The following is a 16,008-nucleotide window of genomic DNA, read 5'->3' as shown; positions in this document are numbered from 1 at the left end:
TTTATTTGTTTCTTGTTTTTGCTTGAATGCTTGATCTGAAATCTGTTGTGTTTTGATCCTTTGGTGCTTTTTAATTTTTAGTTTGAGTTCATATTTGTGAGCTAGATCCACACAAATTCCATTGTGTTTTTGTTGGTCCAGATTTACAAAATCCTCTGTTTTCCACCATTCTGTTTTGGCTGATTTTGCTTATGAAAATTAAATACCACATAAGAAAATTCTGAGCCTCTGGATTTCACTAGATTGAGGTGTTAGCAAAATAACAAAAAAAGAATCAGTTGAAAAAAAGAAATAGAAAAAAAAAGATAAATATTACAAAAAAAGTGTGCAATCGTGACGCTACATCTGGCGGTTCTGAGCACTGATTTTACAAAAAATATTAAAATTAATTGGTGCATTTTGGAGTGAAACCAACGCCAAAAATTTGTTAAGATCTTGATTTGTTTGAATATCAATTTTCAGAAGCAAATATTAAAAGGCCAGCTCAGCATAAATCTGTGAAAATCACGCATTCTGGACCACAACAATTTGTTTCAGTGGTGTTGTGTTTTGGTTTTTAAATCAAAATCTAGTGCTATTCCATAGGTTCCTATTTGTGTGCCATTCTTTCTTTGAGTACCCTTTTTATTTTCTTGTCTAATTTCTTTTGAACTCTTTCTAGTTGTCACATTTAATTCCATTTGTGTGGTCTCATCCACAGGAAGGCCTTGTTCCACTCTCCTCCACTAAGCTTCCGCAACCATTATCATCAAAAATAAAGAAGAGCTCACAGGAATGCCATCACTTCCAAAGACTTGCTTTATTTTCCGTTTGATGCAAATCTTGGTCCAATATAGTTTTTTCTCTCAACCCAATGTCACTGATTATAATCAAGAAGTGAGTTGTGTGTTAACTGATGCATCTATACTACTCCTTAAGGACCACCCATCTTGTGTGACATGTTTGCTACAAGTCATACTTGATCTAGTTTAATGCATGGTTTCAATTCTCCATTTGGTTCACAAAATTGATAAAATATTTAAAAATTATAAAAGAAAAAAAACTCAAATTATATTTAATTATTTTCTTTTCTAAGTTTGTAGTTTTAAATAAATTTAAACTATTAAAATAAATTTCTTTAGAAAAATATTATCGTTATTTAAAAATTTTATTATTATTTAAAATTCAATTATAATGATTTTATTACAAGTAACAAACATAAAAAAAATTGTAAATTTATCTTTTACATAAGAAATTTCTTAAAAGTTTTTTTGTACTACATAATTTTGACAATAACTAATGAGATAAACAATTTTTTTTAAAAAAATGTAATTATGGTTGTTACTAGTGGAATTTAAAAATAATGAATTTAGATAGTTTTTAAAAAAAATAATTGAATTCATTAAGTTTAACTACATCTCACTCCTATTTTAATTTTCAACAAATTTCACCATTATGTTTTCCTTAATTTATTGGTTACGGTTATATTAAAAAATGTTAATAAAATTCAAGAGTTATAAAGAATTTTTTTCCAATTATTTAGTGTAAAAGAATTCTCCAACTAAACATTCCTTTGAAGGTGTGTACTTAAAAAATATTAAAAGAATTTTCCATGGCAAGAACTTTCAACAAACAAGCAAATATTTAAAATTAAATATTTTAAATGAGTGTTTTTTTTTATTTTTTTGAGCATATATATAGATAAATTAAGGTTTTAAAATTTGAATACATATAAATTTATAGTTATTTTAATAAATATAAATATACATATGATAATGAAAAAAATAAAAAAATGTGAATACACATATACAAGTAAGTGTTTTTTCTAGTATTAATATTATAATAAATATTAATAATATTTAACCGTATTAATAATATTCGTTATAATATTAATAATATTTAATAATGATTTAATAATATTAATAACATTTAGTAATATTAATAATATTTATTAATATTAATAATATTTATTAATATTAATAATATTTATTAATATTAATAATATTTATTAATATTAATAATATTTATTAATATTAATAATATTTAATAATATTAATAATTATTTAATAATATTAATAGTATCATCTTTAATAATATTTAATAGTCTAAATAAAATTAATAATTTTTAATAATTTAATAATACTTTATAATATTTAATAGTATTTAAAAATATTTAATAGTATTAATAATATTTAATAGTATTTAAAAATATTTAATAGTATTAATAATATTTAATAGTATTTAAAAATATTTAATAGTATTAATAATATTTAATAGTATTTAAAAATATTAATAATATTTAATAATATTTAATAACATTTTTTATAATATTAGTAATATTGAATAATAATTTTATAATATTAATAATATTTAATTAATTTAATAATATTAATAATATTCATTATTATTTAATAATGTTTAATAATATTTTTGTAATAATTAATAGTATCATTAATTTGAATAATAATAAAAATGATATTAAATATATGAATATTAATAATTTCTATATTATTAATTATATTGATATTGATGATTATACCTATAAATATACTAATAATCATAACATTCTAACTAAACTTAGACCATGATAATTGGAGAAGGAGCAATGTCTGTGTCTGTTAAAAGTTTTTTCTTACTTTGGCTGCTTGTGCAACCTTCAACAAGCCATGCTATTTCTGTACCAAAACTACAAACAACTGTGATTGTCAGAAATGAATTACAAGGAGGTTGAGATCTGTTCCTTCACTGCAATCTGCTGACGAAGATCTTGGTCTACAACATCTTCATCCTCATGGTACTTTTTCGTGGAGTTTCCAAATTAACTTCTTTAGAACAACGTTGTACCATTGTTCCTTTCAATGGGAATCTGTTGTGCATAGGTTTGATATTTACAAAGCAAGCAGGGATGCCAATAAATGTTACTTATGCAGTTGGGAAGTCAGAGAAGATGGACCATGTTTGGTTTTTGATAAAGATGAATGCTATGGTTGGAAAAGTTTAGAAGAAAGACCTAAATTCTTATCCTAATTTCTATTACTAAAACATTTATCAATAAAGAATATTTCAAGTGATTTTGCGTGGTTATATTTTAAAGTTAAATTATAATTTTTACTTTTAGTTTTCTTATAGTATAATTTTGTTTAAGGGTTTAAATTTTCAAGTGATTTATGAAAAGAATAGTGTTTTGATAATAATTCTACGATTAAGATATTCTTGTAAACACTAAAATATTTAATTTTAATTGAAATTTATTATGAGACCTCTTGTAAGTTTAAGTGATTTTACAACAAATTCCATTGATTTCCCACTTCACTTTTTTATACATTTATTTTCGGAGACGACTTTTAACAATTTAGAGAGAAAACGCATATCACTTTTAATTAGTTGTAATGATGCAGACATCCAAGCCAAAGACGACTAATCTTTTGGAGGTCCAATTGTTGAATGACCCATATTTTAAAACGACTAGGCTCATTACATACACAACATACTTGGAGTATTAAAATAAAATAATATTATTATTTTGCTTGGAATTAGGATTTGAACCCAAGACATATAACTAAATTTGTATTTATACACTTTTGGAAATCAAAATGAGGGGTGAATATTTTGGGATTTTTTAAGAGAGAATATTTCTCTGCTAGGGTTTTTTCCTTCATCTTGCGATCTTATCAAGAATCCATCAATTCTTATGAAGATCATCCTTAGGTTTATCAAACTTTGTTTGTGGCGCCTTCCTCTATTAGTTCTTTTTGGAATTATATCATGTAAGCACACATATAATTTTAGAAATCACTTTTCTTATTTTCATTTCTTAATCTTCTTATTTCATCTTCCTAATTTATCTTCATTTTTTAATCTCGTTTCAAAGGCACTTCCATCATCCTATTTCATCTTTCAAACTTGGTATCAAGCATGTATTATTCTATTTATTAATGATCCATCTTATGAAACTCTCTTTCCTATTTGTCTCATAATAATCTTTAATTTTCTAGTTTTTGTTCTTTAATTTTCAAACTTACATCATATATAAATGTTTAACTGAAATTTTCGAAACTTACACAATACATAAATGTTTAACTGAAAATTTACAAACTTACAACATATATAAATGTTTAACTAAATATGAATAAGTTTATGCAAGGAAAGAGTTTGATTTTATTAATTTTTATTATCTTTACTACATGGGTGATGGTAAAATGAAATTGGGAGTGGAATCAACATGGAAGAAATGGAAGGATATTTTAAATTAGTAATAATAATTTTGTTTATAAAACACTTTCATGTTAGGCTTTATCATTACATGCAAAAAGTATTATTAAAAAAAATAAAAATAATAATAATAATTTCAACTACTCTAGTTCTGTTGAAAGTCCTATTTCATCTAAACAATTTTTCAAAGTAAGTTTACCTGTTTGTATATTTGCATATATTAAAGGAGTTAAAAGTCATTGAGAATCATAATACACATATACAAGTAAGTGTTTTTGCTAGTATTAATATTATAATAAATATTAATAATATTTAACAGTATTAATAATATTTGTTATAATATTAATAATGATTTAATAATATTAATAATATTAATAATATTTAGTAATATTATTAATATTTATTAATATTAAATAACATTTAATAATATTAATAATATTTAATAATAGTAATAATTTTTAATAATTATTTAATAATATTAATAGTATTTAATCATCTTTAATAATATTTAATAGTCTTAATAAAATTAATAATTTTTAATAATATTAATAATACTTTATAATATATAATAGTATTAATAATTTTTAAAAATGTTTAATAGTATTAATAATATTTAATAGTATTTAAAAATATTTAATAGTATTAATAATATTTAATAGTATTTAAAAATATTAATAATATTTAATAATATTAATAATATTTAATAATATTAATAATATTTAATAATATTTAATAATATTAATAATATTTAATAATATTAATAATATTTAATAATAATTTTTATAATATTAATAATATTGAATAATATTTTTTTATAATATTAATAATATTGAATAATAATTTTTATAACATTAATAATATTTAATTAATTTAATAATATTAATAATATTCAATATTATTTAATAATGTTAATAATATTTTTGTAAGAATTAATATTATCATTACTTTGAATAATAGTAAAAATGATATTAAATATATGAATATTAATAATATATGATGCCTACACCAGATAACGTCTCATCTTGGCGACGCCTCACCTAGGCGAGGCTTACACTAGGCGACGTTTTACCTTGGCAACGCCTCAAGTGGTCAATTCGTTGACTTTCTTTCTTGGATTCCTTGAGGGATCCCACCATACATTGATCTTTGACTTTGAAAAACGCCCGGAGGACGGGACACCGTGCACTGTGAATGATGGAGAATGAGAACTGTAACAGAGATGAAATGAAAGTATGAAGGAAAACGTAGAGAAAGACTTTGGGGAAGGAGAAAGGTGAAAAAGGTGGGACGGGGTGGGAACGGCGATGGGGCTACCGCTGCTGAGGAGTGAAATCAAAAATGGTGAGAAAGAGAAAGTGAGAGTAAAGTAGGTTAAATTAATATTTTAATATTTTTACTACACATTATGGGGTGGTGGAAGAAGCCATGGAGGTGCAGGAAGAAGCTATCCTATGAGAGTATATAAATAATTTTACAATCTAAACATAATAATTTGACATAAAAATTATTTTAAATTGATTAATTCAAAAGCTATTTTAACTGTACAATCATTTTTTATTTTGGCATAAAAAAATATTCTGAATTGCATAATTCAGAAGCTATTTTTTAAGATTGTGCAATCATTTCTTATTTTTGAAATGCACTATCCAAAAATATTTTTGCACGAAAAAAGAAAAGCTTCTCAGTTGCACAATTTGAAAATCAATTTTGATTTTGATCATACAATCCAAATAAATTTAAAAGTTATTTTTTACATGAAAAAACTTTATGAATTGTAAATCTAAAAAGGCATTTTTCATAACAAAAAAAAGTTTTCGAATTGTGCATTGTAGAAGTATCTAATTCTAGAAGTATCTTCCGGATTACATATATGACACAATATATAGATAAAAATGACAACAACAATGGATTACATACCACTCTGAAGTGATCTTTATTCGTTAAGATCATTCATTTAGCGCAACTTTATTGAATGAGCAGTGAAGCGAAGCGAAAGAAAACTTTCAGGCAAGGAGCGATTTTGATATCAAGGGCAAGCAACCCTCTATACAAAATCAGATTCAGCCGAATGCTAGTCCAATAAAAACATCTAACAAAGAAGAGATATCTATAAGTATAAAAAAGAATCTACATTGTTTCTCTAAGAATATACAGTGCATCTTCCCAGAATATTTGCACAAAGATAAATCACTTCCCAGCAACAAATGATGCGGGGAACAAGGCAAACTTGAGAATTCTAAGATGCTTCTTCCATAAGACCTGACATTATAAAACAAAATTGTAAAAGATTATTCATGAACTGGTAACCGACCCATCAACCTTGGAACACAAGCACAGACCAAAAATAAAATGTTCAACAATGGATTCTGGAGAGATTAGGAACTCATGACACAAGTTTTACAGAGGCATACCATGGTACAATTAACGTTATTCGATGAGAAGAGGTAGAGCAGAATGGATTGGAGATGGATTTAGATCTGACAAGAGTCAGAAAAAATAAGGCATCAGAATCAGAAATGAATCAACATTATTGTATGGGTAGAAAAAGGTACAGCATAAGTACATACCTCCAGATTCATTTCGGAGCCAATCTTGGGTACATATCAAAGCCTCTCTTGTATCCGGGTTTAGTGAACTACGAGAAGAATCTAGCACTCTGCCCCCAGTGGTAAATGCCAATTCCGGTGCCAAAGTTGACATTGGAGTCCCAAGAACATCGCGTGCCATCATAGACAAAATTGGGTACCTTGGCATGTGGACTTTCCACCAGTTCAATATGTTAAAATCGGAATTACGTGGAAAGATTGGTTCCTCTAAATACTTGTCCAAGTCTGATGTCATGGACTGACTCTGTGATGTCTCATGAAGGAATCTGTCGAAGCCTTTTAGCCTGTCTCTGGAACTACAACTAGTACTAGGCAAACTGCTGCCAGGCAAGGCTGAGCCTTGATCAATCATAGTTGAACAGATAGAATACGCATTAAAAAGTTCTTTGATACCATCAGAAACTTCCTTGATACGCTCCAGTGCAGTGCTTCCATAAATTAGGGAGTAGTAGTACTCAACCAACTTCATTTTAAACCGAGGATCTAGAACAGCAGCTAGAGCTAAAGCCAAACTGCACTTGCCCCAGTACTTGTCAAATTTGGCTTTCATCTTCATAGCCATTGGACTAAGAAAACTATCTGAACTTCTACACCAATCAATTAACTGAATATGGGCATCACAGATCTCAGGGAAATATACATTAGCAGTAGGAAATTTGTTTCCCGAAAATACGTTGGTAATTTCAACTAAAAGTTTTAAGTATCCAGTAACAGAAGTGGCCCATTCCCACTCCTCATCACTTAGAGTAGATGAATAGGAGGGATCGTGATCTTGGAAAAGAGAAAAAGCACTCCTGTATTCTACCGCAGTTTCAAGCATGAGATAAGTAGACTTCCACTGAACTGGAAAATCAAGAAATAACACCTTTTGAGTGTTAATTGTAGCATGCTGAGCAATTTCATTAAATTTTGCTTGCACTACTTGTGAACTTCTAACATATCTAATGCTCTCTCGAATCTTTTGGATCACCTCCTGTAATGCCTCCATGGCATCTTGAGCAATGGAATTTATGAGATGTGCTGCAGAGCGTATGTCAAGTAACTGACGAGTACTTAAGAAAGGCCTTTTCTCAGAAACTCGCTCCTTGATTCTAAGGGTGATGTCCTCACTGATGGAACAATCATCAAGTGTCAAGGCAAAAAGCTTGCCGTCAATATCCCATTCATTGAGACATTTGATAATCACTTCTGGAAGTAAGTCTTCAGTGTGCAAAGAATCAAGTGTGACAAAGTTCAAGATTTTCTTCTGTAATGTCCATTCCTCATCAATATAATGAGCAGATAGGCACAAATACGAATAATTTTCTGTTGAAGACCACATTTCAATAGACAGATTAATCCTTCCCTGTAATCTGTTTATCATATCATAAACTTTCTCTTTCTCCCTCCTATAGATATCTATACAAGAAACCTCTACAGCACCGTTTGGCATGAACTCAAAGAGAGGCTGGAGGTTTTTCACAAAGACCTTAAATCCTACTTGTTCAACCAAGCTCAATGGGTATCCGTGTAATATGATCATGCGTGCAAGATCATGTTGACTCCTTTCCTGATCAAATTTACTACTTCCGAAATTAATGATATCGTCTTTCTTGTGCTCCTGTTCAAACTTGATGATTGTTGGCTTTACATATTCTTCTTTCCTCTGACCTTCATCAAAACTAATGTTTGCTAGACTGATGGTATTATCTTTCTTCCTTCTCTTCGCAGCAAGTAATTGAGACACGTCAAAATTTGATCTTTTCAGACACCGCATCAAGTGATTTCTCAGATGAGTAGTTCCGCTGTTACTCGATCCACTAAGTCTCTTGTTACAATGCACACAGACAGCATAGCAGATGTCAGCCTTTCTAACCCTTTCAAAGTGATTCCAAACAACGGATGTCAGCCTTTTTGGTTTCTTAGTACCTGAATCATTTGATTTTTCCATCACATAGGCTTCAGATTACCAAAACTCTGCACATCACACAAAACTAAGTGATAAGTCATCACCCAAAATGTTATAGTACAAAAAAGTCAAAACTTCCAAATTTGTTAAGTAGCAAAGCATTTATGGATGGCTGTGAAGAATTAAATCAAAAGTTGATGCCGGTTCCACCCTCCTCTAAATAAAGGGAGGCGAATGCACAAGGCTCGTCCACCAAGTGGGTTTTGGGGAAGGTAAATATGCACACAATCTTACCCAGCAAGCAAACTTTTCTAGGTTTGAACTTGTGACCTCCATGCTATAAGGCTGCAACTTCACTATTGCGCCAGCAAAGACTCAACCCTCACTCTTTCATGAATTACACAAAGATGTAGAGGGCTAAAGCTTATCTTCTAATAAACTCACTCAAATCTTGTTAAATTCAGACCGGAAATATCACAACAACAACCTATATTCCTGAACCAGATATCTTCCATTACTCCAAGGTTTTAAATTGCAACCTGCCTCACATGATGCAGCTCAAAATCAATCCTCTTGATTGCCGATATTATAGACCCTATCAGCTGCAATTGCTCTACAAGAGTCCTCAATTTAACTATGATGATCACAATTACAACTGCAATTTAAAACCCTACTCGAGTTAAAAAAAATTGAATCTTAGCATACTCCTCAGCAAAATATAGCAAGAACAATGAGTTTAGATCAGAATCTAGACATATATTGACTCAAACTAACTTAACCCTTAAATAAGCATCAAAGTCACAGTAAATTGAAGAAAAGAGAAGGCAAAATTGGGTATGCCTGCAATTTAAAACCATAGACTGCTACAATTTTGTAGCCTGTATACAAGAAGCTCTAAATAAAAGCAAAATTTGACAAAATATTTTTGCAATTCAGATAAATTGAACCGTCATATAACGCAATTAAGAGTTCCAATTAAAGGAAAAGGAATTGAAGAGAGAGAGTGTTCGTTATACAGAGAGAGAGGGTGGTGGTGATGGTTGTGATTTTAGAGTCCGATCGGAGGGTCCGGCAGAAAACGATAGGGTTAGGAACGAAGGGAGACGGAGAGAGAACCCGGTGATTGCGTGTTTGGACTTGGATCGGATTCTGATAGGTATACCCAATTGGGTGGGTGTTGGTGAAGGAGAAGAGGAAACGGGTGGGTGGGTCAAATAACGGGTTCAAGTAGTTCTGTGTTTCGGGTTGGGTTGGTTAGGTTCCGAAATGCACACCTTTAGTGTATTTTTTAATTTTACAATTTGATTCTTTATTAAAATATTATTATACTATTATAATTCAGTGTCTAATAGATTGAATCAAAAGAAAGTGTAAATTAGTAGAAATTAAATTTTATTTATAATTTTAATCATTTGTTTTTATTATAATAAAATATTAAAGGCATAGTCAATCGTATCTCACAATAAATTATTATTTTATAAATATTACACACAATAGTATTATACTCTTGCCCACATTATTCTAATAACCTTAAAATAAACTTTTCTCACCCCTAACATATAAATATGCCCTCTAAGAGACTCAACACTTCCTACTCCAAGTTTGTTCCAGAAACTTCTGCATCTTCTTCTTCTCCTCCTCCCATCGTCACAAGCTCCTCCTCTCCACTCATCTCAGAATACCGGTACACCGGGCACGTCACATGGTTCTCCAGCCAACTGTCGAAGCAGTTCGCGTGGAATGTGTGCTTGCAGTGGGTAGTCATCTTCACCTCCTCTCCCTCTCCCACCCCCTCCAGACATATAGTGCACTCCCCAGCCGTCTCGGCCACCACCGTCAGAGATCTCGAAGCCACGGGATTCGACACCGCTTGCCCGTGGATGTCACCGGCCTCGAAGTTCGTCGAGGAGAAGCGCCTTTGAATGTAGAAAAATACCAATCTGACGACGAAGAAGAAGAGGATGATGAAGACAATGAGAAAGATATAGGCAAGTTTCATAGTGAAGTTACTAAACTTTCCTGCACTTCCTTGCGGCGGCAAGGAACCGTTTGTGGCATGAGGGAGAGGAGGCACATAGAGCACTCTATGGTTTTTTTTCTAAGATTAAGGTTAAGATTTCTCTGTTCTTCCATCTTATAAAGAATTTCTTTCAAATAGGAATCTCGTCACGAGGATTTTGATTTTGTAGCTTACCTTATAACTTACATCTTAGAAATGAACTCAGTAAGTCTATTTTAACATCACAATTGGCTTGGAAAATGACATTTACATATTGCTTGTCCATGATCCCCAAAAAGTTAAGAAATGAATGAAATATTTATAATTAGTTGGTTCAAAATCTATTTTGGCAACCTTGATTTTGTTTGAGCAAGAGGATTTTTTGGATGCTGATGAAAGACAGAGGGTAGTACGGTGTGAGGGAGCATCTCATTCCTGCATTTAATCGAGCATTAATCGTGACTCTGATAATTTTCTGAAACGTTTTCATCTACATTGCAAAAATAGGATGTGGGACAAAAAGTTTTCATCAAGTAAAGGAGACTGGTTAAGAATGGGTAGGAGTGATATGTCCAAGAATAAACGCTTAGAGACAATAATTTCAATGTTTTGACTTTCAGTGAGCTAATAATATAATTTTTAGGAACAATTAGTGTATTAGGAGTTTGATGATTTTATCAGTTTAGTTAAGTCAGCTTATTATAATATCAATTTTAGGATTAATTGGTGTGTTTGGAGTTTGATTATTGTATTGGTTTAGTCAATCATGATTTAAAATCCACCATGTCAAATTTAAAGTGCATGCAAGATCTTCCAAAGCGGTATTGTAGAATTGTGTCGTGTAGCATTCTGGGGTTGTTTGGGTTCAACCTCACAAATATTTATAATTAGTTTTTGGTTCAAAATCTATTTTGGCAACCTTGATTTTGTTTGAGCAAGAGGATGCTTTGCTTTGTTTTCCATGAATTATTATGGACATGATAAAGTATTTTTACTTCATACACTCCGAAGGAGAACGGTTGTATAGGATAAGGACCACTAGTCATATACTATAACTTGTACTCATGATTTCAAAAGGATTGAAACCATAAGTAGCTAAGCTTAGTCGTACATTTTGATGACCATCTGCAGATTTTGGATGCAATAGATCAAATGTTTTCCAAGCCTCAGAATCTCTAGGATGCGTCACCAATCCATCTTCCTTACCCTTTAATGCATGGCATGTCATAAAATCAATTGTCTTAGAATACATAAAAAATCTTTGCAATCTTAAATGGAAAGTAACCAAGATTTTTGCATATTTTTTCTTATCTTTATCTTTTCACTTAGACGTCTTGAACCATTTACATTCTTCTAAGCCCCCATTCTCTTCATCCCAATATAGTATTCGATTTTTTGGACAAGCTGGTATTTTGGCATAATTAAGACCAAGTTTGTTAATAACATTTTTGGCCTCATAAAGCAAGTTAGGAAACTTAGCATGTTTAAATGCGTCATTTAGTAGGTCTATAATTAGAGTGCTTTGTCACTCATTCTACACATGCAATTTATATGATACAACTTTTTCATTATTGTCCATCAACAACGCATCAAAATTTGTATTTCCTTTATTACGCACCATATTATTTGCAGACCATCATTTCTTTACCCTCATCAAAATCATTGACACCATGTCCCCATAAACCTGCATCGTTTAACATGTCTTTCATTAGATTTTGAGATTCTATAAAATCTTCAATCACATGCACACTTGTAATGGTCGTAGACTCAATTACACTTGGTCCCTCATCATGCTAATATCAAGTTTTGTAGTTTTTAAGGAAAGATTTACATGTTAAATGTTCGTGAACTACATCCTTTGTTTGCCACTTTTTAAAATCACACTTTGAACATGGACACTTAATGACATGACCATTAGCATGTTCGAATGCAAATTCCAAAAATACATTCAATCCATTTGGATATTTAATGGTGTTTTGTTTAGAAATCCACGATTTATTTATTAGCATGACTACAAAACAAACATAAAAAGAAAAAAAATACTTATTTAGGAAGGGCATCATATAAATACAAGGAAATGTGTTACTATCCTTGAAAAAGTTAAATAAAACATAGTTAATAAACAGTTTCAGGTGATCTACACAAATAATTTTAGAGCTAATAACAGACTATACTGAAAAAGTAATTTACAATAGATGTATGCAGATATTAGATAGAAAAGTTTACCATCAAAAGTCAAAGAACATTTAGATGTGTATCGTGATTCAAATTCTTTATTCCTAGTGGTAGGTTTTGTTATCTAACATTAGATTTAAAGCAAGCTCTAATATAATATTCAATATTTGAGTTCAACCTGAGTCAAACCCAAAAGTGAGTTCATAAGGTGGGGATTCCTAAGTTTAATAAGTTTAATCTATTACATTAAACATTTCAAGTGTAGGATTGGACTGTGAACATTGTGAGACTATTTCTTCTTTTAATACTATATGAGAAAATTGTAAGGTTAGGTAGATCATTGGACAATTGAGGATTGTCTAAGATTAGATTTATGATAAGTTTAACTACCATATTAAGTTATAGATATTTGTTGGATGTTATAATGGGATAAGAGCCTGACCTAATGAAGCTTCTATTCCACAAATATTGAATAAATGTAAACTGTTGTAATAAGAAATAGAAAGTTGCTACCAACTAATCAAACTAGCACAATATGTACTCTAATTATTCATAAATGTTAATTAACAAACTTAAAAGTAGTTCACATTTTAGATATTTTACCTAAACCCCAATCAACACTACCTTCCATCTAGGCAATTAGTTACAATAAATCAAACCAAGTCCCTTGTTGTCTCTAACTTAGATCACCCACTTTTTCTAAACCTTTTTTCAAATATACCTTAAACAGTTGTAGGAGTCAATCAGTTTACAAGAAAGCTATCAACCAAATTCAAGATTCACCAAGGCAATAAATGTCCAACATATCATACATGATGAACACATCAATAGTCTCAAACAAAAATAATTTATTGAACTAAATTAATGAGATATAAAATGAAATTACCTTTGAAAAATTATGCTAATAGTAGAAATAGTCTTAACAGGGTACAAATCCACGTAGTCTCAGCAACCTACAAGTATAACATCACTTCTTATAAGTTTGTTAACATTTTCATGAACAAGCACATGAAGTAGTTATAACTTAAAACAACCAAAAATTGGCAAACTGATACATCAATTTGAAGCATAAAATATGTAAAAAATCCAAAAGGAAAACGACCACACTATTTTAGAATAATCCATCAATAAATGTCATCGCAATTATCACATTAAAAAATTCCAGCCAATTAAAGGAACTTACATCTTAAAAAAAAACATAACATCACAACAAAGACTCGAAACTAAATTATAGGACAAGCAAGAACTTATAATAATTTTCAAAACCAATTGGGACCAGGACACATTGTTGTCTAAATACCCAATTTTTTTAACTATGAAATAGAAAAGGCACACGCAACATTCATAGCATCTCAACTTTTTTTCCCTAATGTCCTAATGTCCACAATACAAGCCTCAAACTAAACAAAAACCAAACAGTAGAAAGACAGAACTAAATAACAACATTCGAGTAACTAAAATAGAAATCAATGTATCCTACATTAGACATTTACACAAAAAAAATAAAGTGAAGTTTACCTATCAATGTCATGTATGAACGAAGGAGTGATTGAGGGCTAACGGTGAGGGTTCCTAGTTGCGTTGAAGGTTCAAAGAGAAAAATGAGGGTTCAAAGAGAGAATAAAGAGAGTAACAAGGGTTTCAAATGTTCAGAAATCACACGAAGATTTCAAAGTCAAAATTTGTTTTCTGGAAATAAAGCTTTTCATTTTTTAGAATTCACGAAAAAAGAACTGATATGAAGGAATGAAAAACACGGGAAAAAATATAGTCTATTTATAAAGTGGAAGTTGTAATAAATGCTAGTTTTTTAATACAAGTTGTGACCGATCTAAAGGTATTGTATTATAAAGATAATTATGATAGTTTTTAATAACAACTATATTAAAACTTATAATTTAAAATGCGTGTTTTGATTTCTTTTATATAAAAATAAGGGCTAACAATCAATAAAAAAAAAATATATATATATATATTACATTAGTTAGGCTTATATAGTTTCATCCTAATCAATGTTTTTTTTTTATTTATGCCTATCTAATAGGCCATCATGAAGGATAGATCAAGTGTGAGATAATATTGATGTGGGTGCAACTCAAGCTAATTAATTTCATGGAGTACATGTTGTTTGCTTGATTTTGTGTATGTCAATTAAAATGTATTAATTAGGTTTAGTGTAATAGACAAATTAGAAGTTATGAATGCAATTAACATTTTGTGAGTGATTTGAAAGATGTCGAGACTAAATAATTATGTTTAATTAATTCATTGATAAAGAAATTAATTCTTATGAAATAATTTTCTTTGCAATACAACCATTTGACTTTAAAGAAATTGAATACATTATATCAACATGAAAAACATTTTCTATTAATTTTACAACATATTAAGGTAGATGAAAGGTGAGGATAAGCTTTAGACTTCTTAGTTCTTTAATTTTGTTTTATAGTATAAGTTTGTAATTACAATTCTTGACCTTTACTATACTTATTTAGAATTTGTTTTATATATTTTATACTATTAAATATGTTAAATTATGAATATTTTTTCCTATTATTAAGGATATTTTACACTACTATAAAATCATTAAATAGAAATGAGACAAAAAATAATTAGTTACTATATCCTCTAACCGAGTCTTCATTGTCATCATTGCCAGTTATGAATAAAATGCTATCATTATCAGTGTGTGAGGTTAGCTCAGTTGACACAACATTTTTACGCATGTTCAAACATTATAGTCTCATGTGAGCTAACCACATCGTACCACGTTAATCAAGCTAAAATGTGAAATCAATTTGTATGACAAAGCATTTGGGGCATACTTTATGCACTATAGGTAAAACCTTTAATTCCAAGATAAACAACACGTTTAGAATTGTCTAAAAATGTTAAGTAAACATCGGTGAAGAATTTAAGTGTTCAATAAGTTCGACAATCAAAGATAAGCAGTAAATACAACCTATAAAGGTTAAAATTAAGAATCCCCCACTAGCCTTCCATCAGTTATGGTCTTTCTTAGATCCAGTTCTGAGAGGTTCATTGTTGGGTCTTGTTGGCCAACTCCAAACCCAAGCGGTCCACCTCAGCATGGAGGCGTTTAATTTCTTGTTGGAATTCGGCAGCTTGTTGAAGTCTCTTGTCTTCAG

At 29.9% G+C, this 16,008-nt stretch overlaps 1 protein-coding gene across 2 annotated transcripts; it reads right to left on the bottom strand.

The window, feature by feature from the left end:
- Nucleotides 1-6,192: 6,192 nt before the first annotated feature.
- LOC137819473 (zinc finger BED domain-containing protein RICESLEEPER 1) lies at nt 6,193-9,966 on the bottom strand. Of its 2 annotated transcripts, XM_068623337.1 has the most exons (5): nt 9,702-9,948; nt 8,980-9,340; nt 6,759-8,753; nt 6,603-6,668; nt 6,193-6,450 (listed from the first exon to the last, which is right to left on the bottom strand). In XM_068623337.1, exons 3-4 carry the CDS (start codon nt 8,725-8,727, stop codon nt 6,619-6,621), a joined length of 2,019 nt encoding a protein of 672 aa, XP_068479438.1. In that variant the 5' UTR covers nt 8,728-8,753; nt 8,980-9,340; nt 9,702-9,948; the 3' UTR covers nt 6,193-6,450; nt 6,603-6,618. The 2 variants fall into 2 exon arrangements, with proteins under 2 accessions (XP_068479438.1, XP_068479437.1); XM_068623336.1 differs by lacking the exon at nt 8,980-9,340 and having other exon boundaries at nt 9,702-9,966.
- Between the last annotated feature and the right edge of the window lie 6,042 nt (nt 9,967-16,008).

Source organism: Phaseolus vulgaris, chromosome 11, assembly GCF_051622355.1.
Source record: "Phaseolus vulgaris cultivar YP4 chromosome 11, ASM5162235v1, whole genome shotgun sequence".
Taxonomy (NCBI): domain Eukaryota; kingdom Viridiplantae; phylum Streptophyta; class Magnoliopsida; order Fabales; family Fabaceae; genus Phaseolus; species Phaseolus vulgaris.
The sequence above is the reverse complement of the archived record's forward strand: the minus strand, read 5'-3'. Positions and strand labels throughout refer to the sequence as shown.